Here is a 26397-nt window from a genome sequence, read left to right as displayed (position 1 = left end):
TGGACTTAAACCTCCAACCTTTTGGTTAGCAGCCAAGCACTTAACCGCCATTTGCACCGTCAGGAGCTTCTCGCTGTCACTAGACTTTTTGAGATGCAAAGTACTGAGCCGTGGGCCTTAGACCTCCTCAGGGTTTCTGGCTCAGGAATGGACTCCTCAAGTCCAGAGTGTTCAGTGCAGCCGCTGACTGCTGCGCAGGCCCAGAGCCCATCCAGTGAACGCTGGTGGTGCCCGAGTGAGAGCAATACCCAACTGTGCTAGCAGAGCGGGACACAGCCTGGACTGAGGGGCAGGCTGCAGAAGCATCTGAGCTGTGACCAACATCAAGCCCAGGAACCCACCTCCCTGCCCAAAGCCCAGAGTAGACACAGACCAGCCTCAGGGGAAACCAGAGGCACAGGTCCAGGCCCCTCCCCGGGCCATCCACACTGGTCACCCATCTACTCCAGACCCCCCAAGCCTGGGGAGGAGCCACCCGAGGGTGTTTTGGCAGGCCTACCTGGGGCCCCGTAGTTCACTTCAGCAGTTTAGGGATCAAAGAGGACAGAATGGTGGGGGGGACTGAAATTTCTTTCGTAAGCATTTGGTTTATTAAACAAACTGAAAGATCAGAGGAGACCTGAGCAGCAGGCCTGTTTGTTCGTCTGTCCTGCCCTGAGGTCAACGATCGTCCCTCCCTCTGTCTGGTTCTCTGTGCTCATCCTGTTTCCTCCTCTCTCTGCCTCTCTCCCTCTCTGTCTGTCTGTCTGTCTCTCTCTGCTCCCAGCATGGATCCTGGAACCCAGGAGGGGCTCAAAAATGTCACCACTGAATGATTTAGTGAAGAGTCATTGGGTGTTTGATGGGCAAATTAACGGAGTCACCTCAAAGCCCAAAGTGTGGGTTGGGGACCTCTGAGTCTCCTCAAAGCCCCTGGAGAGAGTGCACTCATTCGCAGGGTGGGAAGGTGCACACCATGCCGCGGCGGGCTGTAAATCCGGGGTTCCTTCAGGGCTCCTGCTTTATCTTCAAAATTCACTGGAGTCCCCCTCTATAATGTGCTGAAGTTGGTTGTAAGATTTAAACAATGTTTTCAACTGTTTGCCAGTTAAATTATTTAACCACCCCCCCCCCACCCCGCACTGCCCTGCACAATCTCTCATGAGGCGATGTCCTAGTTCCCCAGCCCCAGTGCTGCTCCTCCCTCTCACACACACATCCTCATCTGCTGGAGGGAACATGGAGGGCTAAGGTGGGGGGGTGAAAAGCCCTGTTTGGAAGCCCTGAGAGCTTGGAGGAGGCAGGCGAGCCCCACCCTCCATCACCAGCACTTGTCCCCAAGCTCTGGCTCCATGATGGCCATGGGGAAAACAGGTGGGTCAAGGAAATTCCCATCCACAGAGGAGGGCAGCCGGCTCCCTACAAAGCACAAGGGTGTGGCCCCAGGACAAGTTTGTGAGCTGCTAGCTCCTCTCCAGGGCCCTGCTCTCCTGCCCCAGCATTCAAACTTCTGCTAGGGGATCCCTAGCATCCTGGGAAGCTGGCTCACCAGGGCTCCAGGGCTTGCCGAGATGCAACTAATCAGCACATCCCATCCATTCCCCATTCCTGACCTGTGATTGTCTGCAGTGGACACATGACCGAGCTAGTTTAATCAGAGTGAATGTTAGGCTTTTACCTGGGGGTGCTGGTACCAAGTCACTCTTTTTCCTTCAGGATGTCAATGAGGGAGTTTGCAGCCTCAGGAGCTGCCAGCAGCATCTTGGGACTTTAGGATGGACATTGAACCACAGAGCAAAGATGCAAAGAGAAAACAAGTTGTTGAGATGCTGGGTCAAGCTTTGCCTGAAAGCCAACTTACCTGTGGCCTTTCATCACATGAGCCAATAAATTCCTTTTGTTGTTTAAGCCATATGGGGTTGTTTTCTGTCTCTAGCAATTGGAATTAAGAGTTTCAGAATCTTCACAGAGCCTCATCCAAGATAGGCAGGAGGGTGTGGGGTTCTCAATGTCATGGCCACTGGGCTCTGAGAAGCTGGCCCAGGCCCAGCACATTCTCAGCCAGTGTGAAGGAGGGTAATGTGGTACAGTGGACCTCCCCTGGTGCTCCAAGACTGAAGATAGCCTGGGGTTGTAAAGGAACAGGGCGCTTCTCAAACAAGGCACAGTCTCTCAAGTTAGCAGGGTCATGGATTCCAACATTCCTTTCCTGGGCTCTGTCTTGTCCCGTTCTTCCTGCGCACCATTTGGAGGCAATGGCTGAGGGGGTCAGCCTGGTGGGGCCAGCCAGCCTTCTCCACCTCATGTGGGTGGACTCCAAGGCCACGCCAAGCCCTGTATCCAGATGCAGCCATTCTAGCAGGGCCTGGCAGTGGTGGGCGTTCAGTAGAAGACACAAATGGGCAAGGGATAGATACAGGTGTCCCCAGGAGGGGATGACCACGTAGTGTGTGTGGGCTTGGCCTCCCTGCCACGGAGGAAAGGGAAATCAAAGCAGCAACGACCACACATGTGTGCTTGGGGCCAGGTGAAGACGAGCATCTCCGGAGTGCCATGGAGGGGGTGGCTGCAGGGAGGGGCCCTCTCTGCCCGCGTGGCAGGGCTCAGGCACAAAGGCTTTGGAGGACAATTCTGCAGAACCCCCCAGAGTTTACTGAGTGCATGTCTAGAACCGATGACACAGGACAGTGTAAATGCAGAGAGAAGTGTACAGAGATGCCCAGTACAACCTTGACTGCGAACAGCAGTGATAATAATAGAACCCACAATTACAACATGTGGCAGCAGTTACAAAGAACAAGGCTCGTATGATGATTGATGCAGAAAAAGTGCTCACAGAGCAAAGGTACAGGGCAGTGGGGAAGGCCGTGATCAGAGAAAACAGCCTTGGAAGGTGCTCTCCAAACACTGGTGCTGGACCTGTGGGGTCTCCCGAGTCCCTTAGAGCCCATGTACAGTCCCACCGGCACATGGCAGCTGCGTCGTACCCCCTGCACCTTCAGCGCAATCCTACCTCTGGGCCCAGTAAATTCCCATTGCCCAGTGGAAGAGTCCCTCTTGTGACCCTCAGCACAGAAGGACCTGTCAGCTGGGCGGTGGGAGGGAATTTACTGTGTTCCTCTGAGTGGGACCCTGGGCTGGCCACTCTTCACACAGGCAGGAGTCAAGGGCAGAGTCTGGCCCTCAAGGAGCCCCCAAACCAGCTGGCCCGGGTAGGCTGCCAGGAGGAGGAGGACCCAGAGGAAGACGGGGCCCCAAACGCAGAGGGGGGAGGGGAGCATATAAATGAGCATGGAGGGGCGGGGACAACACCCCCTAAACACCCCTCCAGGGTGCCCAGAGCTGATCCCAAAGTGGGAAATGTCGAGACTGAGGGCTCTGGGACACTTCACTGACGCTGTCTCAGGGTGGCATGTAGGCCTGGCCAGCAGGCGGGATAAGAAAGCCTTCGAGAGACCCGTGTTCATCCTGCAACGCCCGAGCCCCTGGCCCTCCCGCAGCCTGGCTGCGGTGTAAACGCGGCCCACGGCACTTCTGCCGGATTCCCAGGTGTGGAAGCGGCCCGGTCGGCGCGAGGGGCGCCTGTGGGGCCCGCCGGGACCGCTCCCCGTCGGCCACGCGTGGAACGGCCCCGGGCCTCGGAGCGCTGGGCGAGGTGGGGGGTGGTGCCGGGCTGCGTTCAGAGGAGGGCGAGCAGACTCCCGGATCCCAAGTAAGAAGCTACGGGCGAGGGGAGGGGTGCTGCTGTGGTGGCTCTCACCTCGCCAAGTGACATTTCAGCGAGCCTGGTCCCGGGGTCTTCCGGGGTCCCAGCGGCCTGGGGTGGCATCTGCGCGCTGCCGCCGCCGACTGGGCACCCCCGCGCATCTCTTCCCGTCCCCCCACCCCCCGCCCGGGCACCGGCACCCATGTTGCCGCTGTGCAGGCGAGACCCAGTAGGATGACTCGAAGGGAGTGAGCCTGAAGACGCCACCCACGCACGCACATACCACGCACACCCGCGCACACAGAACGCATACATAAAAGCACAGGCACGTATGAGTGGGTACTTACGCATATACACTCTTGGAGCACACGTGCATACGAGCATGCATACATTCCCACGTGCACCGTGCACCTGTACTCGCACACACAGCTGTTCATGTATCCCATGTAGAATGCACACAGACGCCTACTCAGACACATGGTCATGCTCCGAAGCCTCGGGCTTCCATCAGAAACAGCGCCTCCTGTTGGCCGCCTGAGGATCGGAGGCGGAAAACACTCGGCTTTTGAGAAAGGCTTAGGGGTTTCCTGAAGGAGGACACGCGGGCGGGGACGTGCACCCCACCAACGTGCCTCGAGCCCACCAGAGCACACGCGCACGCACAGCCTCCACCAGCCCTGTGTAGCCCCAACTGTTTCCCCGGACCCCCTGGACCTGGCTGGCTGGCCGGACCAGGAAGGGTAACTGACCACAGTGCTCGGTGCCCCCCTCCCCTTTCTCTGTTATTTGTACGTGTTTGGAGTGAAGAGGTCTCCTGATTTTAGGACAGCCTGGTCCCTGTCATAAGAAACCCAGATGCCATTGTTTGGTCACTGGGCATCTCTTCTCTTCCAGCCCTTGTTTAAATTAATTTCAAAATAGCAGAGCTGCTGGCCTTCCTAGTTAACTCACCACAAAACCCATGGAAAATCCCAGATAACAGGTCCCAACCTACACATCGTGTCTGGTAGTCCAGATAAGCACTCCCTGCCCCACCGCACACCAAATTCACGCCCTCTGGTGGATTTAAATTAGGCAGTAATCCCTAAGCCGAGATATAAACTGTACTCCCCCTTTTGACCCCGTTAAAGGCTGAGCCCAGCTCTCTTCTCGCTCTCTCTGATTCTCCCCTTGTTCAGCACCTGTGTGAACTCTGTATGCGCCCTGGAGTGTGCTCCCTACCAGACCAGGACCTGTGAATAACAAACTGTCATTTCCTCAGAGAACCCCCCCACTTAATACCTATTCAGGTGGTCTCACCAGCTGACCCCTCTGGGGCTATGTTTCCTCCTGCAGCAGGCTTTCTCCCACCTGTTCACGTTTGTCTGATAGTAACAGAACCCTGCACACTCTTCTTTTGCACGGAGGATGCTGCAGACCTCCTGGGTGCAAACCTTCGCTCCACCATGTACAGCCTTTGTGGCCTTGGGGACACACTTCATTGCTCTGTGCCTCCGTTTCCTCATCTGAACATTGGAAAGAGTGTGCACAGATGTTGTGTGGTTTAAATGCAATCATCCTTATTGTCTAATAGAAAAATTAATAGCAGATACTTTTCTTCAATTTTGTTGTTGTTGTTAGGAGCCATTGAGTCGGTTCCGACTCACAGCAACCCTATGTACAACAGAACAAAACACGGCTTGGTCCTGCACCATCCTCACAATCATTTTTATGTTTGAGCTGGTTGTTGCAGCCACCGTGTCAATCCATCTCATTGAGGGTCTTCCTCTTTTTCGCTGACCCTCTACTTTACCAAGTATGATGTCCTTCTCCAGGGACTGGTCCCTCCTGATGACATGCCCAAAGCATGTGAAACGAAATCTCCCCATCTTTGCTTTTAAAGAGCATTCTGGCTGTATTTCTTCCAGGACAGATTTGTTCATCCTTCTGGCAGTCCATGGTATATTCAGCACTCTTCACCAACACAATTCCAAGGCGTCAATTCTTCGGTCTTCCTTATTCACCGTTCAGCTTTCACATGCATATGAGGCGATTGAAGACACCATGGCTTAGGTCAGGCACACCTTAGTCTTCACAGTGACATCTTTGCTTTTCAGCATTTTAAAGAGGTCCTTTGCGGCAGATTTACCCAGTGCAACGCGTCTTTTGGTTTCTTGACTGCTGCTTCCGTGGCTGTTGATTGTGGATCCAAGTAAAATGAAATCCTTGACAACTTCAGTCTTTTCTCCGTTTGTCATGATGTTGTTTATTCATCAATTTTAGGGTTTTTCTTATCCAGGAAATCAAACATTAACTATAAAAAGCCTGACCCAAACTGCAAAAGCATGCCAGAAGCTGCTCTATAGCAACGTGGATTTGTCTTATCCTGCTAGAAAGGGAGAGTTGTCAAACCACTGCCTCCTAATTTAAATCTCAGAATGTCTCCTGGCTGCAGGTGGGCGAAGGGCCAAACCATCCGCAGTCAAGCTGACCTAGTATTGGTGGATCTCAGCAAAGGAGGGAGGCGGGGTTCAATCAATCACATTAAGATTAGCCAATTGTCCGTGGATCTTCTATACTTCTCTCTCCTCTTCTCCTTTGAAGCCCCACTCTGTCCAGCTTCTTTGAGCCACATGCTCTTGCTGGAATCAAAACTGCCTCCCTATATGCATATGGAAACCCTGGTGGGGTAGTGGTTAAGAGCTCAGCTGATAACCAAATCTACCAGGCGCTCCTTGGAAACCCTATGGGGCAGTTCTACTCTGTTCTATAAGGCCGCTATGAGTCAGAATTGACTCCATGGCAACGAGTTTTTTTTTTTATGCATAACTTCTTGGATAAGTCTTGTGTTCAAATTTTGGTGAGTATTGATTATTCTTAACGGTATCAAGCTCTCAGCCTGGCTTCTGAAGAGAGTGCTCAGGAAGAGTGAGCCCTGCTATTTACAACTTTAGGCCTGCAGGGGGCATTGAAGACCTCATTTCACTGTTGGGGAAACCAAGTCCAGGCAAAGGCCGTGATTTGCTCGGGGTCATTCACCTGGGCTTCTGGCTGACTACAGCCCACGAAGGTCCTGCCCACTGAGCGGCCAGTCCTGTGAGGCCAGTTCTGGATTCCCAGCTCTGTGCCTGTCTGCTTCAAGTTCTCTTTGCTGCCCTGCCCCTTGTGGCCTTCTGTGTTGGCCGTATCAATAACCTCCAGGACCCCGGGAGGGAGGGACTCACCAAAGTGATTATAACTGAAAATTAACTGACTTCCAGCAGCTCTAAAAGAAAAACAAAGTATCTAAATATCTTCCATGAGTAATAAAACATCTTCAATTTGGAACCACAGGATCTGTGCCAGTCACCACTTTACTGCCCAGATTCCGCCTTTGCCAGTGGGCACCGTGGGGGAGATGGCACAGGGGGGATGTAGGAGGGGGGCACCATGGGGGGGGACACCATGAGGGGGACGCTGTGGAGCGGGTGCTGCGGGAGGACACTGTGGGGCAGGTGACATGGGGCAAGCACCGTGGGGTGGGCCCCGTGGGGGAACACCATGGGGTGGGCGACATGGGGCGGCAGGCTGGCCCTGTCTCTGGAAGGGCCACAGCTCTGGACTCTGGAACTTGAGGCCTTGCTCTTGGGGTGAACACAGCCCCAGACTTCCCAGAGCCTGGGGGTGGGGGTGGGGGAATGAGGCAGCACTATGATTTTTGTGTGCTTGTGCTTGATATGAGTATATATGGTATAACAAAACATTTGCCATCCCAACAATGTTCCATGCACAGTTCAGTGACCTTAATTACATCCATCATGCTGTGCAACCACCACTACCCACTGCCAAATTCTTCTATCACCCTTAACAGAAATAGCACTATGACTTTTTTGCTTTACAATCAGAAAACTGAAAGTTCAGCCTCCACTGGTTGGTCTACCCAACGCGAGGTACGGGCTCTGGCCGTGCCCTTTCCAGAAGCACTTTCCCTTTTCCTTATATTCAACATCTTTTCATCCTTCAGAGGCTGCCTGCCCCAGGAAGCCCACTGCGACTTTCCCAGCACACAGCTCCCACTCTCTGAACTCAGAGAGCCTGTGCAGTGTCATCCTAAGAGTCTTGTACTAAAATCTATGCCATCTTGTACCGCTACTTGCATAGATGCTGTTGGTGTCCTGTCCACATCACCCTGGCCCTCACCATGCCTGTTTGTGCCAATGCAAGAACAGGGGCCTTCCTCTCGAGAGCTTCCCCCAGCTTCGGGAGGTGCTGACCCAGGCACAGGACAAGTATAAGCAGCATGAAACCCAGTTGCTCCACATCTTTGTCAAGACTTGGTATTGTCAGTCTTTTTCATCGTAGACTGCCTTGTTTTTTTCACTTGTGCCATCGAGTTGATTCCGATTCATGATCATCACGTGTGTTACAGAGAACTGTTCCATAGGTTTGCTTGGTGTTGGAAGTATAAAATGGTACAACTTTGGATAACTGTTTGATACTGTAATGGATTGAATTGTATCCCCCAAAAATGTGTCAACTTGGTTAGGCCATGTGTTGTTGTCCTCCATTTTTTGACTGTAATTTTATGTTGAGAGAATTAGGGTGGGATTGTAATGCCACCCTTACTCCCTGATCCAAGGTAAAGAGAGTTTCCCTGAGGTGTGGCCTGCACCACCTTTTCTCTCTCAAGAGATAAGAGGGAAGCAAGCAGAGAGTTGGGGACTTCATATCACCAAGAAAGCAGCACCAGGAGCAGGACCTGAGGTCCCTGTGCCTGAGAAGCTCTTCAACCATGGGAAGATTGAGGACAAGGACCTTCCTCCACAGCCAACAAAGAGAAAAAGCCTTTCCCTGGAGCTGACACACTGAATTTGGACTTGTAACCTACTAGACTGTGAGAAAATAAATTTCTCTTTGTTAAAGCCATCACTTATTTCCGTTATAGCGGTACTAGATGACTAGGACAGACACTTTCCTACAAAGTTAAACACACACCTAGTCCATCACCCAGCAATTTCACTTCTAGATAATTATTCAAGAGAAATGAAAATACGCCCACACAAAGGCTTGTACATGAAGTTCAGGACAGTTTTCTTTATAATAGCCAAAACTTGGACACAGCCCCGATGTCCAACCAATAAATTGATAAGCAAACTGCGGTACATCCATTCAGTGGAATAGTACTCAGCAATAAAAAGGAACACATGATCGATACACTCGACAACTTGGGTGAATCTTAAAAACGTGGTAAGTGAAAGAATCCATCACCAAAGAGTACATATTACATGATTCCATTTACATGAAGTTCTAGAACAGTCAAAGCTATGACTACAGACATCAGCAGAGTGGTTGCCACGAGGCGATCGATGGAAATGCTCTGTAATCGATTGTGGTGGTGGTTACATGAGGATATGCATATGTCAAAACGCATTTCACTGTATGCAGATTATACTTCAACAAAAATAATGTTTACGCTTAATCATAGATTAATGAATAAAGCGTGGGATACACAGAAAAGCACAAAAGTAGAAAAACCACTTGCAACTACGCGCTGCAGAGATAACCAATAGTCCTTTCTGTAGTCATCATTTCACATGTCTGGGTTCCCGCCAGTCACGCCGATTCGTAGCCTGGTCGGAAGACCTGCGTCGCGTGAAGTCGTCGCTCCAGCCCCGCCGCCGCCGCCCCCACGCCCACCTCCCCGGCCGCCCCGCCCGGCTCCCCGGCCTCCCCGCCCGCCCGGGGCTCCCGCCGCCCCCACGCCCACCTCCCCGGCCGCCCCGCCCGGGGCTTCCTGTCGACCCAGCCGCCGGAGGCGACAGCGGGAGACTAGGGGGCAGGGAGAGAGCGGCTCCCCTCCTAGGTCGCCCCGGGCCGGCTGTCCCCCAGCTGAAGACCGCAGCCCTTCCGGGCGCAAGGACTCTCCGCTTCCGGCTTCGACAACCTCTTCACCTTTGCCCTTCTGCAAAATTCCTTGAGGTTTTCTTAAACCCCACGCACGCTTTGTAATTAGCCCCCTTGTAAATATACAGCCTTGAATTATCCTTGACTGAGCCACGAGTTTCTTGCTCAGACCCTGACTGAACCATTTGATACGTTTCCCCGTCAGCCATTTTAAACGGCGGCCTGGTGTTTCGCGGTGCATCACGATTTGTGGACCCAGCACTCTACTGTCGGGCGTATTTCACTGTTACACTAATACAGCCTCGTGCTGCTCTGCACCACAGCCTCTGAGATCAGCGGTTAGATATCTCGATGGGGGTTGGGGCTTATTAATTGCTAAATGAAGGAAGGATGAAATGAGGCGAAGAGGCCGGTCCGGGACCTGCTCCCAGCCCGGGCCCCGTGCAGACCGGGCACACCTCCTCGCCTCCCTACTCTAGCCAAACACAGGAACCCGGAGCCGCCGGGATGCGCGTCTCCATGGCGACAGACTCGGAAGTCCCGCCCCCTCCGGGCCGCCTCCGGTTTCCTGTGATCCTTTGCGAAGCGCTACGTAGCCGGAAGCTGGTGGCGGCCGGGTCGGCGGGGGCGCGCAGCCTCGGTGCGGCTCAGCTGCCCGGCCCGACCGCCCCCGGCCCGACAGCCCGCGGCCTGGCTCGGCCCCGGCGCTCCTCACCCCGCCTGGTAAGTGCGCTTCTCGGACTGGGTGGACGTGCCGGAGCCCCCCGCCCTGGCCGCTCGCCCGCGGGACCCCCGCTCCGCGCGCCCCGGACCTGCCTCCCCGCCCCCCCGGGACTGCTCCCCACAGGGCCTGGGATCGTCACCCGGCCTCCCCCGACTCCCCGGCCGCTCGCCCGCGGGGACCCGTCCTCCAGGCCGCCGCCGGCCTCCCAGCCCAGTGCTCCGCCAGCCCCAGGCCTGCCACCCGCTTCCCTCCCCCTCCAGAGCCGGGACCCTCGAGCAGTTACGGGGCCCTGTCCATCCACATCCTCTCTGGTGGGGCGAGCGCCCTTCAGGCGGGCCTACTCCTGACCCCTTCCCGGCTCCGGACCCAGGGCCCAGGCTGGACACAGAGGCCATTCAGGTTCAGCCTGAAGTTCCTCTGGGTCAGAACCCCCTAAAAAGTAAGGGTTCTGCTCAGCAAGGTTGGGGGGCCTCTGCTTACCTTTATTACATTTTTCTCCTCACTCTTTGACTGGATGATTGTCATGGGGGAGGGAGAAAAAGTTTCTGTGGGCTTATGAGAACTATACTTTTTGTCTGCCCTGTTGAACAGCTTAAAGGCAAACCCCCGATTGAGAAAATTCGTTCTGTTCACTTAGGGCAGAAAAAAAAAAAAAAGTCCTAGGCCCCGTTTATTGAAGCATTAAAAACGGTGAAGGGTTGGTGGTTTGAACCCACCCAGAGGTGACTGGAGAGACAGGCTTGTCAATCTGCTTCTGAAAGATCACAGTCCTGAAAACCCTGTGGGGCAGTTCTACTCTGCACAGCCAGGGTGCCATGGTTGGGTTCAACTCAGCAGCAGCTAACAACAATGCAGGGATAACGTAGCTCTTAAGTGGATTTTGACATCCGTTTCGGTAACCGTATCCCTGCGGAAGTTCAGAATCCATCTGTCCTTTAGATCGAGAAAGGTCCATTGTTCTTAGAGTTCAGGGGTTTCGAACAGTGTTTAAGAAAGACAGTACAGTAAAACCTGTGAAAGCCGGGAGCTGTCAGAGAGGAAAAACAAACGTTTTCCACTAAAGCAAGCATAGGAAAGTGGTAAGACTACACCCTGTCAAAGACAGAGAACTTACAAGACCGGGAAAAACAAGGCAGTCCCGTCAAGTTCCAGCCCTCACAGGTTTCACTGTATTTCTTCCTGTCACCTGTATAACAGCCCCGGAAATAAGCAGTCAAAGACCAAACGTTTGTAAGCAAACAAGTCCTGACCCCTTCGTGCTCTTTCCTGCCCAGCTTAGTAAAAGTACAGAGTTCAGTAAAGGTGTCGTTCCCTTCCTAGTTATTCACGTTATGTTCACTTGTGCAAAGAGCTAAGTTTGTATCATTTTGGTTTCAAGTGTTAAAAGGAGTTTTAGGGCTGTTTGCAAGATAAGCCATACTTATGCTTTTGAAAGAACATATTCAATTTCACATTACTAAAGTTAGCGTTTCAGAAAACTGAAAGGCTCTCAAACATCAAAAATTGCTCACATGGTATCTTTTAGAGCCAAGCCAAGTTATTTATTTCCACATATTTTTCTCCAGTAATTCTGTGAGCGTTCTCTCTGCTTAGTTGACACAACTAGAAATTGAGTGCAGTCTCTCACCACTGATCTTGGAAATCACTGGTTTACTTTTGTTGTGTGACCTGGACGTGATACAGGGGGCAGCACCAGCGCTTTGGAAGGAGCCCCGGACAGATCCTGGGGCATAAGACGGAGCCTGGGGCCCTGGATGGAGCCTGGAGCCCTGATGGTTTAGCCCTTACAGCTCAGCGGCTCTGTGGCCCTGGGTAACTGCCTGATCTCAAGGGGTCCCAGTGTGCTCTCTGCTGTCCCCTCACCAGCCCTGCATGAGGCTCTTGGTGGCCACAGCGAGATGCTTAGCAGAGGGGCTTTGTTAACGAAAACACAGCAGGGCTTCTCTCGGGGCGTGTTGTTACTGTTCCTGCCTTCTGTGCTGTGTGCCAGCAGATGTCCGGTATGACAGCAGTGTCTGCCTGAGGGATGCCTGCCATGGCCTGTGCTTAGCACAGCATCCAGGATTGTAGGGTTTGTCCCATGGTCTCGTGGTCTCAGCTGACTGCCAGACACAACATGGAGAATTACAGAGCGGAAAGCAGCCCAGTGTGAACTTCTTTTTTTATTTCGATCAATTGTGGAAAGCAGATGTTTGTTCCCTAAGTTCAAGTAGGTTAGAAGTGGGGACTAGTGAATGTCGAGAGTCGTGGACTTAGAGGCCCTGAGGGCCTGGCTGCCCGGAGGAGGCAGGTTCCCTCAGTGTCCACTGAGGTAAAAACCAGACAGGGCAGAGGTTTTCTGTTGCTTTCAGGCTGAACCTGAGCACAAAGCTGCAGCTCTCTGGTGAGGGAAGGCTGCTTCTGAGCCGCCCTCTGTCACAGCACTGAAGCAGAGATGGCAATGGCATAGCCTCTGCCAGCAGTGCACATCTGCACATGCCGTACTGTCACGTGCGTTGATCGGAGGTAGAGGGAGCAGCTCATGGTTCATTTGGGGCTGGTGGGCTGGGGTGACCGACAGCCTGACTGGCTGCCTCTGCTTGGACGTGGTTTCTGCAGTGCCGTCGGGTAGTGAGCGTGGGACAGCCAGAGTGAACCCATGTCAGGGCCATTGCAGCCGACACCCACCTCCCTCCTAGTGGCACTGAACGTTGTTATGTTGATTTTCCTTGTAAGCTCTGGGCACCAGTTGAAGTTGATTAAAGCCAGAGATCTGTGAAGAAATGAGCTTTTCTTTTCAGTCCCAGCCGTGTGCTGCATCCCCATCTGTCTCTGAGGGGTAGGTCTGGTGCGTCCTGCTGTTCTGGCCACATGTCTGTTGTCTCCACCCTCAGCAAAGAGGGGCCCAGGTGTGCCAGCCTTTCACCAAATCAGTAAAGAGTCCTGTCTCTGCCTCTGTTGGGCCAGGAGCCCCCTGCACTGTTCTAGGGAGGAGGAGGAAAGGTGTGGCATGTGGAATAAACAGGCTGCTTTGTTGTGAAGTCGTGGGCCCAGGCTTGCTGTGTGGTCCTCATAGGGGGAGGTGCGTTAGTCAGCCAGTCTGTGCGTGTTTTGTAAAGCCTGCCTGTTACTGTGAACGTTACGATAAAAGAGTTAAGACTTCATCGATCATGTGGTCTTGGTGGGGCAGATGCTGAAGCAGATGGCAGGACGGTCACATTTCACTCCTGATAACCACACCATCCCATTCCAAAGGCTCCTGACTCCTTAGAGTATGGAGGACAGAGTCCTTCAGCTGGTGGCCCCAGCCGTGCTGCTGGGAGCAGGCAGTGTCACCCTGCTTCTGCATGGATGGGTGACTTTTTCTTTCTTGTCAAGTGACCTATCTGTAAGATGAGGATATTTCTTTTTCTCCTTTGCAGCATCATGGCCAGTCCGAGGACGAGGAAAGTCCTTAAAGAAGTCAGGGTACAGGATGCAAACAACGTAAGCGCTCACCTTTTCGGACTCATCTGAGATCACTGTGGGTGTGACTTGTGTGGCCACATGGCTCTGGGAGCTGTGGCTGGAGTGTTGCTGCGTGGTTTCCGCAGCACCTGCTCTGCCGAGTGTCGGTCAGTGCAGGTCTCATCAGGTGCTAGGTATTTGTGGCAGAGTGAGGGGAAGGTCCTCCTGTGTCCCTCAGGACACATGCGTTCACGGAAGCTTCTGTTTTCACTCACTTTTGCTTTACTGTGAATGTTCTTCTGCATGGAGCCCCATTCCCTTTCCATCAGCCTCCTGTCAGGACACCCTGCCTCCATCCTCTTCCTCGACGTGTGCCCTCTGCCGCCCTAGGTGCCGCCCCTCCAGCTGGCCCACACCTAGCCGTGCAGGTGGTTCCCACTCACTTGTGGCTTGCAGTGGCCCCCAAGACCTGCCCTGGCGGGTGGGTCTCACACCTCCGTGGCCAGCCCTCCCTGCTCTGTCCTGCTCTGTCCCGGGCTGTCTCACTGAGCTGAGTGTGTCCCTCCCAACAGGTCTGCTTTGAGTGTGGTGCATTCAACCCTCAGTGGGTGAGCGTGACCTATGGGATCTGGATCTGCCTGGAGTGTTCAGGGAAGCACCGAGGGCTGGGTGTGCACCTCAGGTCAGTCATGCCCGGGGCCGCACCTCACCGTGGTTTTGATGTGGGGCGCAGGCTCACCCTGAACTGAGTCTGAAGAATCCTGCATACCATGATGGCCCCAACTTCTCCCTACCATTTGGCAGCAGCTGCTCATAACAGGTGCCGAGTCATGGCTCAGGGCTGCAGTACCACCACACACCCCAGCTGCACACAGTTGGCCCGCTGAGCTCCACTACTGCAGCCACTGGTCAGCCCGCCTCGCAGAGCGTGTGCAGCCGCTCCTGCCTCTGGCTTCTGTCATGGGAACTGCACGAGCCAGATGTGGGTTGGGAGGGTTGTTGGTGTCTCCACTACATGTTCGTTCAGTTGACACCTTGGTTTCTAGCTTTGTGCGCTCAGTGACTATGGACAAGTGGAAGGACATTGAGCTCGAGAAGATGAAAGCTGGTGGAAATGCTAAATTCCGAGAGTTCCTGGAATCCCAAGAAGATTACGATCCCAGCTGGTCATTACAGGAGAAATACAACAGCAAGGCCGCAGCACTCTTTAGGGACAAGGTGAGGCTGGCGAGCCGGGCTGGGGCCCTGCATCTGGGCTTTAGGGTGATCGGCCAGGGCTGACCCATCTAGAGGTCAGCACCACCCGTGTGCAGACGAGGACCTCCTGGGCAGGCCGTGTGCGGATGAGGAGGACCTCCTGGCAAGGCTGTGGCCCTCTTCTTACCTGGAGGAGTGTTTTCCTCCCACAGAGGAAGCAAATGGCTTGCAGTTATTAGGGATGGGAGGCAGGCTTTCTTCCCCAACTGCAGGGAGAGTTGGGAGAGGGGAACAGCAGCCTGTGGGCCCTCTGACCCATCAGGTGGAATGTGCCTGTGAGGTCCAGCGTTCACGGGGCAGAGGTGGGAGCCCCCAGGGCATGTGGACTTGCGACCCTGTCCTTAGTGCAGCGGGGTAGGAAGGCGCATACTTCACTTGGCATGTGGAGCTGCGACCCTGTTCTTAGTGCAGCGGGTAGGAGGGTGCGGTGCCGCACCTGGCATGTGGAGCTGCAGCCCTGTCCTTAGTGCAGCGGGGTAGGAGGGTATGTGCTGCACTTGGCATGTGGAGCTGAGCCCGTTGCCATGGGGGCTACGGGGAGCTGGGTGCCGTGTGCTCGGCCTGCAGTAGGGAGGATGTTACAGCAGCAGTTCCCTGTTCTGACCCCTCCCGTGTCCCCTCAGGTGGCCACTCTGGCCGAAGGCAAAGAATGGTCCCTGGAATCATCACCTGCCCAGACCTGGACGTCACCACAGCCCAGAACTCCACTGCCCACCACCCACCGGTAGTTGCTACTGTGTGACCAGTGGCCCTTCCCAGCCAGGCCTATCGTAGCTCCGCTCAGTTCCCAGGAAGCCTGCCTCCCACACCATGTGCAGTGCTTCATCTGTGAGCTGTTTTAAGTTGGGGGAAAGGCAGCATTTTCAAGTTGCCAAGATGATAACACCAGCTTTAGTGGAAAAGCAGTGAGACATCTCTAGAACAAACAGCATCTCCCGCTTGGGCTCAGTGTGCCCCTCAGGCATGCACACAACACGTGCAGGTGTTCTCAGAACAAAGCCATGTGGCAGCCACGTCATCCCACGTTTCAGCCTGTTCATGTAGCCGTGGTTGCGTGTTTTCTGTAGAGAAGGTGGTATGCCATGGTTATTAACCTCATCAGCTGGTGTGAACACACATGTCCTGCTGCAGGGACACCTGTGTGAGCCCACCACACATTGGAGCACAGGCTTCAGGAGTGACTGAGTCAGAGAAGGTCCCTGTACAGGCGTGGGGGCTGTGAGCCCCCTCCTGCGTGTTTGGCTACTCTGCTTAGAACTGGGGGCCCCGCGTTCTTGCTGCCTCTGGTGTTCGATGTTGTGTGTCTCTCTGTGGTCTGCGGGCCACGCCTGCCTCTGTGCCTGTGCTCTTCTTCCCCCAGGGCCTTTTCCTGCTCGTCCCTGCAGGTGCGCAGGCACGGCAGCCTGTCATGCTTCCTCCTTTTGGTTTGTGCTCGGCTGCAAGTCTGAGTCCACTTCCTGACTGGTGTTGGTGCCAGGTCTGAGCCCCTTCGTGGGCACATGTGGAGGCAGGTTGGCTCAGTGCTGGTTTCTTCGGAGGCCCAGTAGGACATGGCAGCATCTTTTTTTCTTTATTGTGTTTTAAGTGAAAGTTTACAAATCTAGTCAGTCTTTCATACAAAAATCTATATACACCTTGCTATATACTCCTGATTGTTCTTCCCCTAATGAGACAGCACACTCCTTCACTCCACTTTCTGTTATTCGTGTCCATTCGGCCAGCTTCTGACCCCCTCTGCCCTCCCATCTCCCCTCCAGATAGGAGATGCCAATATAGTCTCGTGTCTGCTTGATCCAAGAAGCTCACTCTTCAGCAGTATCATTTTCTATCCCACAGTCCAGTCCAATCCCTGTCTGAAGAGTTGGCTTTAGGAATGGTTCCTGTCCTGGGCTAACAGAAGGTCTGGGGGCCATGACCTCCGGGGTCCTTCTAGTCTCAGTCAGACCATTAAGTCTGGTCTTTTTACAAGAATTTGGGGTCTGCATCCCACTGCTGTCCTGCTCTCTCAGGGGTTCTCTGTTGTGTTCCCTATCAGGGCAGTCATTGGTTGTAGCTGGGCACCATCTAGTTCTTCCGGTCTCAGGCTGATGTAGTCTCTGATTTATGTGGCCTTTTTTGTTTCTTGGGCTCATAATTAATTACCTTGTGTCCTTGGTGTTCATTCTTCTGTGCTCCAGGTGGGTTGAGACCAATTGATGCATCTTAGATGGCCGCTTGCTAGCATCTAAGACCCCAGACACCACTCTCCAAAGTGGGATGCAAAATGTTTTCTTAACAAGTTTTGTTATGTATGGTAGCGTCTTTTTTTTTTTTTTTTCCACAGGGGAACAGATTTTAATTTAACATTAAAAGCTTCCCTAACAAATACAACTGTATGGAACAGGCTGCCTTGTGAGGTATAAACTCCTTTTCAATAGAGATAACCAGGGTCTAGACAATCAAAAAAGATGTTCTAGGATCCTCAGCTTTAAGAATCTTGATTCTGAAATATGAAAGGCTGTTAAGCACTTGTTAGAACCATGACATTGAGAGTTAAAGACTTGGCTTCCAATCCCAAATTTGCCATTTGACTGTGGGCTAGTCACTTAACCTATCTTTGCCTCAGTTTCATTATCTGAGGAATGGGGATAATAATCCCTATTTTCCTCAATATCAAGGGATTAGATCTTTTTTTTTTTAATTAACTTTTATTGAGCTTCAAGTGAACGTTTACAAATCAAGTCAGTCTGTCGCATATAAGTTAATATACATCTTACTCCTTACTCCCACTTGCTCTCCTCCTAATGAGTCAGCCCTTCCAGTCTCTCCTTTCATGAAAACTTTGGCAGTCTTCAACTCTCTCTATCCTCCCATCCCCCCTCCAGACAGGAGATGCCAACACAGTCTCAAGTGTCCACCTGATATAATTAGCTCACTCTTCATCAGCATCTCTCTCCCACCCACTGTCCAGTCCCTTTCATGTCTGATGAATTGTCTTCGGGGATGGTTCCCGTCCTGTGCCAACAGAAGGTTTGGGGACCATGACCACCGGGATTCCTCTAGTCACATCCAGACCATTAAGTATGGTCTTTTTATGAGAATTTGGGGTCTGCATCCCACTGATCTCCTGCTCCCTCAGGGGTTCTCTATTGCGCTCCCTGTGAGGGCAGTCATCGATTGTGGCTGGGCACCAACTAGTTGGCAGTGTCTTTTGAGATGGCCACATGGCTCCGGCAGCATGGCCGGGTTGGCTCTAACCACTGCCGAGCACCAGCCACACTGACCTCTCTGTTTCAGAGCTGCTGGCCAGCCCCAGAACGTGACCACCTCCTCCGACAAGGCTTTTGAGGACTGGCTGAATGACGACCTCGGATACTACCAGGGGTGAGTCCTCTGGGGAGCTTGGGGTGTACACTGACCTGGTCTGAAAGGTGTGGTCACCTGTTGTCTTGGTCATCTAGTGCCGCTGTAGCAGAAATACCACACATGGATTGCTTTAACAAAGAGAAATTTATTTCCTCACTGTAAGGTGGGCTAAAAGTCCAAATTCAGGGCATCAGCTCCAGGGAAAGGCTCTCTCTCTCTGTTAGCTCTGGAGGGAGGTCCTTGTCCTCAGTCTTCCCCTGGTTGAGGAGCTTCTCAGGCTCTGGAACCCTGGGTCCAAAGGACGTGCTCTGCTCCTGGTGCTGCTTTTTGGTGGTATGAGGCTCCCCCTCTCTGCTAGCTTCTCTTTCCTTCCATTTTTTGAGAGATAAAAAGTGGTGTAGGCCACACCCCAGGGAAACTCCGGTTACTTTGGATCGGGGATGTGACCTGGTAAGGGTGTTATGAACCCATCCTAATCTTAAAGGGAAAATTATAATCACAAAATAGAGAACAACTACACAATACTGGGAGTCATGGCCTAACCAAGTTGATACATACATTTTTGGGGGGACAAAATTCAATCCATGACAGCTGGTTAGAGGGTGTGCTGTGGGTGTGGCACCGTGCTCCATGGAGAGGGAAAGGCCAGGTGCCTGTTAGCAGCTCTGGTGGTGGGAAGCCCCAGGCCAGCTTGCGCTTGAGAGGGGGTCTTGGGCATAGAAGATGAAAAGTTTCTCCTGTTCTCGAAGCATCAGAGTAAACTTCTTTGACAGCTGGTGTTTGCTTTAGGGCTAGCTGGGGAAGCTCAGTTACAGGCCATAGAGTGGCTTGTTTTTGAACCGTGGAAGGGAACCATAACACTGTGTCCTGCAGGCGGGTGCTACATGTGCGTTGCCAGCAGGATGCAGGGTGTGTGTCCCCTGCTGGGCAGGATCAGACCGGGCCTGCTGTGCTTGGGGTCAGCACTTTTGGCACCCATGTTCCTGGGCTCAGCAGGATTGTACCAGCAGTTGCCACGTGTCTGCTTTGCTCTCAGGGCCCAGGAGAACCGCTATGTGGGGTTTGGTAACACGGTGCTGCCGCCCAAGCGAGATGACGACTTCCTCAACAATGCTATGTCCTCCCTATACTCGGTAAGCCTGGGGGCTGTGCGTGGACCAGGCACGGGGGAGCTGAGCCTGCACCTGCATGAGTCCATACCTGCTGGAGCCCACACACACCCCTGGGCGGGCCCGTGGGTACATGCCCACCTGAGCCGGGGTGCAGCCCCGGGGAGGGGGGCACCTGTTTGTGGACACCAGGGGCTCCATAGGCCACTGGGTGCAGTGGGCCAGACAGGACAGGCGGTGGCGGGTGGTCCTTGAACACATGCTTTTGGTTTCGTTCTGGTTTGAGGCTCCTCTCTCACCCTCAGTGACATCCTCTCACTTTCACACCTGCAGTGAGATCCCCAACCTGCAGTGGGGTGCCCCCCACCTGCAGTGGGATCCTCTTTTGAAAGTATTGCTGACATTATTTACGTCCCAGACGTGTTTAGTCATTTACTTTGGTAACAAAATACATACTTTCAATTCAAAAAAGGCGGCATCTTCAAGAGCTGAAAGTTATGCATAAAACTCACATGAGGTTCCTAGTCTAGGGAGGATGTAGCCTGAGGCCCACAGAGGGCTGAGAATGCAGGGACCCTCCCTTGTGTTGCTGTGGGTGCCAGCCTCATAAGACGAGGTTTCCATGGTGAAGGTGCCAGGCCGGGCGCTGCAAGGCCCTCTTCCGGGGGTGCCCGTGTGGTTGGACCTCTAGTGTGACCTTTGCCCGCCAGCAGCCCCTCCTCTGGACGCTGTGATGCTGTGACGCTAACTGGGCCCTGCACTCTTTCAGGGCTGGAGCAGTTTTACAACTGGAGCAAGCAGGTTCGCCTCCGCAGCCAAGGAGGGCGTGAGTAACCCCCCACCCCACCAAGTGAGGCTGTGGGGGGTGGAAGGTGGGGTGTGGAGAGGATCCTGAGAGGTTCCGATGGGTGAGGACGGCCTGAGGGCCTGCAGGGCGAAGCCCGGGAGGCCCAGAACAGGTGGTGTGAGGGCCGGAGCCAGGGCCGTCGGCCAGCCTGGTGACAGTAATAGCCAGACAGCCACTGGGCCCCCGGGACTGGCTCTCCTGGCTGAAGGAGTAACAGCAGGGACAGTTTTCAGGGCTCTCTGGGGGCCAGACCTCCTGGGGCCCCATTTCCTCTTGTGGGGGTCTGGGGACAGGCAAGGGCAGGCCCCTCCCAACCAGAATGCCCATGGCCGGACTGCTTATCCTTTCCTCGACTCTAGAAGTCGGGGTGTCTGGGAACAGGTTAGCAGGTGTGACCTGGCGGGGCAACCATTGAGCTGTCCTGGGCCTGGCTGGAGCCCTTCCTGGAGCTCCCACACTGCCAGAGACCTCTGCTCGCTGGCAGCTCACAGGGTTGTGCTGGCCGTCAGGAAAGACTCACAGGTGGGGGCCTGGGCCAGGCCATTGTCCATGAAGGCAGAGTTGGGGTGGTCCCCCTGCACCTCACAGCTCCCCCCTCCCCCCCATCTTGTGGCCCAGCAAACATTGGTGGCTGGGCAGGATCTGGTCCCGGATCTGTGACTGTCTGAGCTGGGAGAGGAGCTGGCAGGGAGAATCACGTGAAAAGGCCTGCCTTTGTTTTTCCATTTAGGCTACGAAGTTTGGATCCCAAGCAAGTCAAAAGGTAACAGAGAAGCTCTTGCGTTCCGGTACTCTTTACAATGCTCTCCTGAGCCTGTGAGCGTGCGCTGGGGTACTGGAGCTGCCGAGGCCCACCACGTGCTCAGGGCTGGGGCCCCAGTGCTGGCAGCTGTGACCGCTGTGCAGGTTACGGGCTGGCGAGTTGAGACTGCACACAGTGCACCTGAGTCAGCACCACAGCACAGCCTGCAGGGTCTCAAGGCCCCACGCAGCCGTACCTGTGCATCTGGAGGACTGTTCAGCCCTGTCTTGGTGCTGGCGGTGGCCCAGCTGATGACCACAGGCCTCCCGGTAGACCCCCGTGTCCCCTTTGTCTGGTGTCTATGGCAGCCTTGGGCTGTGACTTTTTTTTTCCGAACATGATTGGTGGCCACTCCTGTTCCCCGTGAAAGCGCAGGACTACCGATGAGGCAACAGCCTGCCTGCCCCACATGCCTGGAAGGAGGCAAGGGTCTCACTTCCCCCAAGTGCACGCTGCCCCTCTGCCCTGGGACCCAGCTGAGGGCTGTGATTTCTGGCAGAAGCTGCTGTTCCTCTTGGTGTCTCTGAGCACCCTCAGCTGTTGGTGAGGCTTTGTGCCCGGGATGGGGCATGGGCTGTGCCCAGCTTATCCTCTGGGCCTCGGTGTCTGATGCCAGTCATCTCTGGCCACCATTAGTGAGGATCACTAAAGGATCTCTCTCGGGTTGTCTCCAGGCACTGCTTACGAGGGTCTGCGGGTGGGTGGTCCACTTGTGCTCCCCCGACCCCCACCACATGCCAGCGAGGTTCTGAGGAGCTTCCTGGTATTGCTGCAGCTGCCCTCCGAATCCGGGTTCTCTCTTCTCTCTCTTTCTCTCTCCCCACTAACCCGGCTCCCGGGGTAAAGTTTTGGGGCTCCAAGCAGCAGCCAGAGCCGGTAACACCTCAAGTCTGTCTGCATGTCTGTTCGTTTGTCCGTGTGCATGGCCCTGCCTCTAGCCTTGGCTCTGCCCCCATGCACTGCCTGCCTGTTGTGTTCTTGCTGTCATGTACTCATTAGCCCCCTCCCTGCCTGTCGGGCTCTGTGCGGCCCCAGTGCTCAGGTGGCCGCAGTGCAGGTGGCAGTGGCCTTCCCATGGGGCCCAGTGGAGCATGCCTGCCCAGGGTAGGGGGCCTGGGGACAGAGTTACTTAGCAAGAGTGTTTTTTGAAGTCCAGTGACTTGGAACTAAATGATCCAAAGGCATTTCATCCTGACTGCTGAACCTTTGTTGTTGTGAAGTTATTCTCTTAAAAGCTGATGGCTGCTTTTCCCACCTCAGAAGGAGAAAAGGGCCCTTGGTGCCATGTCCCCCGACTGTCTCCCAGCACCATCATCCATTAACCAGCCCCACTGAGGCCCAGAGCCGGGAAGGCTTCTCATCTCTTATTTCCCAGCTAACTCCCACCTTCCGGCCTCACTGCTCTGCTGCGGGTCAGGGACATGGCGGCTTTCCCCACCTGTGGCCGCAGCCAGGCTCTGCTCATCCCCACACCCCACTGCTGGCGGGAGGCAGGTGGACTTGATGCCCACATGCCCTGACTGTGGGTCCCCTCAGCAAAAGGTGCTGGACAGAGGTTGTGCTGTAGCCCCTCGACCCCGTGGGGATGAGCGGGTCCTGCTGCCCGCACATGGGCCTGGGCTCAGGGCCGCCAGGGAGTGGGGGTCCCTGCTAGCACGCTACCTTCTGGGGTACAAGAGTGTGTATCCTGAGGAGAAGCCCCAGGTGGCAGTGTGTGTGGGGTGTCCGTCCCATGGGAGTCACAGGATCGTGGGCCGGGTTGCTTCCCCTTACTCAGCCGTGTGGCCATGACTCCTTTGACCCCACTGCCCTGCTTCTGCCCCTGTGCCTGAGCTGCGTGCTAACCTGCGTCTCGGTGTGGACCTCAGTCCCGCCCACACAGGGGCCCGCACTGACAGCCTATTCCCTGGTTCATGTACTTTGCACAGGCTTCCGAGTTGGGCCACAGTCTGAATGAAAACGTCCTCAAGCCTGCTCAGGAGAAGGTAACATGTAAACTGGACAGTCTCGGCCCTCGGTATTATGGGTGCAAGGCACCCCCCCCCCCCACCCGCCCATCACGAGACCTTCCTTTCTGAGTGAACAGCAGCAGCTGTGGATGTGGGTGGGCCCTCCTTCGTCTGCACGTCCCCTGGTGCCCCCCACTCTCTCGGTCTCTGAGGACTGGCTGTGTACCGTACTTCTCAAAAACATCCCCACTCTCCCCGCCCAAAAGGGCAGAGTTGTCATCGACCCCCCGCCACATACATGCATACCCTGGGGCAGTAGTTACGGAGCCCACGGGCCCACCCGGCTCGTGAGCAGGAGCAGAGCCATCCGAGGTGAAGCTGCTCTGGCCAGTGGGTCTTTGTTTCTTTATAATACACTTTATTTTTTAGAGCATGTTTAGGTTTATATAAAATCGAGCAAATTGTATACACAATTTCCATACCCCGTGCTGCCAGTTCTTCGTGTTAACTCCTTGCATTCCTTTGGTTTGTTACAAGTGATGAACTGATGTTGATACATCGTTACTAACTGGAGCCCTTAGTTGCTGGAGGGCTCACTCTCCGCGTGGTGCCATCCTGTGGACTTGACAAATTCATAATGTCATGTGTCCACTGTGACACGTTCTGTAGGACAGCATCACTGGCCTCAAAGCCCCATTCCCCTGTGACCCCCCATGTCCCCCTGTGCCCCCCATGCACCTGAAGGGTCTCTTGCTCTGTGCTGGCACCTGCCATCTGGGTCACAAGCGGTGCATTGGCAGTGACCGGCTGGCGTGGTTTCTGGGCCACAGTGACAGGGTCTTTATGATGTTAAAGCTTTTTGAGGGTTTTTCACCCCAGCGATTTCTGCATGACACTCTGACATTGGGCTGCCTCCATCTGTTCCCCACCTCTCTGGCCCGTGACTGATAGCTGCTTCACCCCATGTAGGTGAAGGAGGGAAGGATTTTGGATGACATGTCCAGTGGGGTCTCTCAGCTGGCGTCCAAGGTAGGTGGCCTGGCCTACGGGCACAGCACAAAGCCAGTCTCCATATTCCAGCGCCTGGCACCAGGACGGGGCCTACCACCCCCCAGGTGGGGTGACTGGGTGCCACTGGCCACATCAGAGCGAGTGTGTTGTTTAGACTCAGTCTGCCGAGAGCGGAGGAATATGGAAACAGCTTGGTGGGGGGACTCGCGCCATCATTAACGGTCACTTCTTTCCTTCTTGTCCTTGCTGCTGCTGGCCTTTCCCCGGGTAAGTGGCCATGTGTCCAACTGAGCTTGCAGAGGCATGTGTCCCCATGCTGGGGCTTGCTGTCCCTCCCAGCACGAGGTTTTCTTTCCACTGAGAGTCCCTGTGCTCACCAGGAACGAGGGGTGAGCCCCTCCCGGCCCTTCTTTCTTCTCCCGGTGGCTGGCGTGAGTGCTGGACAGCACAGCCTCACTTTGCACGCCCCTGAGCCCAGACCCTGAGGAGCCAGCCGGGGCCCCTGAGGACAGAGCACGACCTGCACTGGTCATTGCTGAACTTCACTCAGACACCTCACAGGGCTGCATGTGTCAGACCCCCGCCCCAGCTCCTCTCTGTCTGCTTCCAGGTCCAGGGGGTTAGCAGTAAAGGGTGGAGAGACATGACGACTTTTTTTTCTGGGAAAACAGAGGAGCCCTCTGACAGGTGAGCCCCGAGCCTCCGACGGGATAGCCCATGACGAGTGAGCCCCCGATGGGATAGCCCCTGATGGGTGAGCCTCCAACAGCCCCTGACAGGCGCTTGGGCGAGGACTTTGCCATCTGCTCTCAGAGGAGGTGGGCAGTGGTTTCTGGTATTGTGCAGCAACTGTTCAATCCCCCTTGTTTCTCTCAAAGCACCCCGGAGGGCGTTGGCTACCAGAACAGCAGTGGGGACCATGTCCAGGGCAGCACCATCAACCAGAGCTTCTGGGAGACTTTTGGGAGTGCCAGTGCCCCCCGGGCCCGCCAGTCTCCAAGCAGCGGCAGTTGGACGGGTGTGGACAACTCAGCAGAGCGCAAGAGCTCAGACAGCTGGGACATCTGGGGCTCGGGCACAGGCTCCAACCATAGAAACAGTAACAGCGACGGCTGGGAGAACTGGGAGGGTGCCGGGGAGGGCCGGGCCAGGGCTGTGCAGAAGGCCATACCACCCCCTGCGCCCACTGATGAGGGCTGGGACAACCAGGACTGGTAGGGCATCCACCCACTGTGGTGCCAAGCACTGGCCGCTGCCCTGTCACACTTCCCTCCTTGTTCTCCTTCCACTTGGCCCAGAGACCCCCCAGTGAGCAGACAGCTTCTTGGGAGACAGACCCTGACATGGCCCAGGCACTTCAGCCTCTGCGGGTTCTGGCTGTGTTAGAGCACGTTATCTACCCCCCGCCCCCCACCCCCCGTCCCCGAGCTCTCTTGGCCACACTGGCTCCAGTGGTGTCTCTGTGTGCAGACAGCCCTTCTATGACCTGTTCGCTAATAAACGTACTCCTCCTGATCTGCAGCGCTGGACAGCTGGCGGCGCTGTCGGCCTGTGGGACGCTGCATCGTGATGCGTCCCTCAGCTCTAAAGGTCTGCATGTGTTCATTTTTCCTTTTCATGAAAACCCCTTGAGTTCAGAGGTGGAAGCCCCGCCAGAAGCAAAAGTAGAGCCAGCACTGCCGTGGCCCGGCTTCCTGTGCACTGTTGCCAGCCAGCCTTCGGTGTGCAGCCCTCACACCCCCTCCTTTCCCCTCATGCACATGGACTGCATGCTGGTGCCTGGCCCTGTATTTGCTCTGAAGATTGCTGTGTGGTATCCCCCAGAGTGCCCCAGCCGCTCGGAAGGGAAGCACCCTGCGTGCACAGAGCCTGGACCCCAGCCCTGCCACTCTCATTATGTGCAGGAGCCCAGCCTGACCCCTGGCCCCCGGCCCTCCTCTTGAACTGGCACAGCCCTGTCACATGGGCCAAAGGAGGAAGAAGCGGGGGGGCGGCGCTGCTGCAGGGCTTTCCTTCTCCAGGATGTTCACGGCAGGAGGCTACTGGGAGCCCTCTGGTCACCGTCCCCCGAGAGCCTCTCCTAGGCAGGAGGACTGCCCGCTGGCTCAGCTCTCAGCGCCTGGAGGAATGCGTCATCCGGCCCCGTGCCGGTCCCTGCCTGCCTAGGCCTGGTCACTGGGGTGTCTGAGAGTTGCACTTGGCTACTCAATGCCACCCCAGCTCCTGCTGCTTGGCATCTTTGAAGGCGCCTGCTGCCCCGTCTTCCTCCCTTCCCTCCCCTCCTAGAGCACCACATTTACAGCTGCAGGGGGAGGGCTAGCGCTTTTCCAGAACCTTCCCTCCCCTTGCGACAAGGGTTTCACTGCGTGCGTGACCCAGG

At 55.0% G+C, this 26397-nt stretch overlaps 1 protein-coding gene across 4 annotated transcripts; it reads left to right on the top strand.

Annotated features, from left to right (window-relative positions):
- Positions 1-10138: 10138 nt before the first annotated feature.
- On the top strand, positions 10139-25466 carry ARFGAP1 (ADP ribosylation factor GTPase activating protein 1). Of its 4 annotated transcripts, XM_049869443.1 has the most exons (13): positions 10139-10270; positions 13673-13736; positions 14270-14379; positions 14744-14915; positions 15578-15678; positions 18231-18317; positions 19336-19432; positions 20178-20234; positions 20986-21018; positions 22986-23042; positions 23976-24035; positions 24628-24704; positions 24896-25431. In XM_049869443.1, exons 2-13 carry the CDS (start codon positions 13677-13679, stop codon positions 25233-25235), a joined length of 1251 nt encoding a protein of 416 aa, XP_049725400.1. In that variant the 5' UTR covers positions 10139-10270; positions 13673-13676; the 3' UTR covers positions 25236-25431. The 4 variants fall into 4 exon arrangements, with proteins under 4 accessions (XP_049725400.1, XP_049725401.1, XP_049725402.1 ...); XM_049869444.1 differs by lacking the exon at positions 23976-24035; XM_049869445.1 differs by lacking the exons at positions 10139-10270; positions 13673-13736; positions 14270-14379 and adding an exon at positions 14388-14517 and having other exon boundaries at positions 24896-25434.
- The last annotated feature ends 931 nt before the right edge of the window (positions 25467-26397 follow it).

This window comes from Elephas maximus, chromosome 25 (genome assembly GCF_024166365.1).
Source record: "Elephas maximus indicus isolate mEleMax1 chromosome 25, mEleMax1 primary haplotype, whole genome shotgun sequence".
NCBI lineage: Eukaryota > Metazoa > Chordata > Mammalia > Proboscidea > Elephantidae > Elephas > Elephas maximus.
Note: the sequence above shows the minus strand (reverse complement) of the source record. Positions and strands in the feature narration are given on the sequence as shown.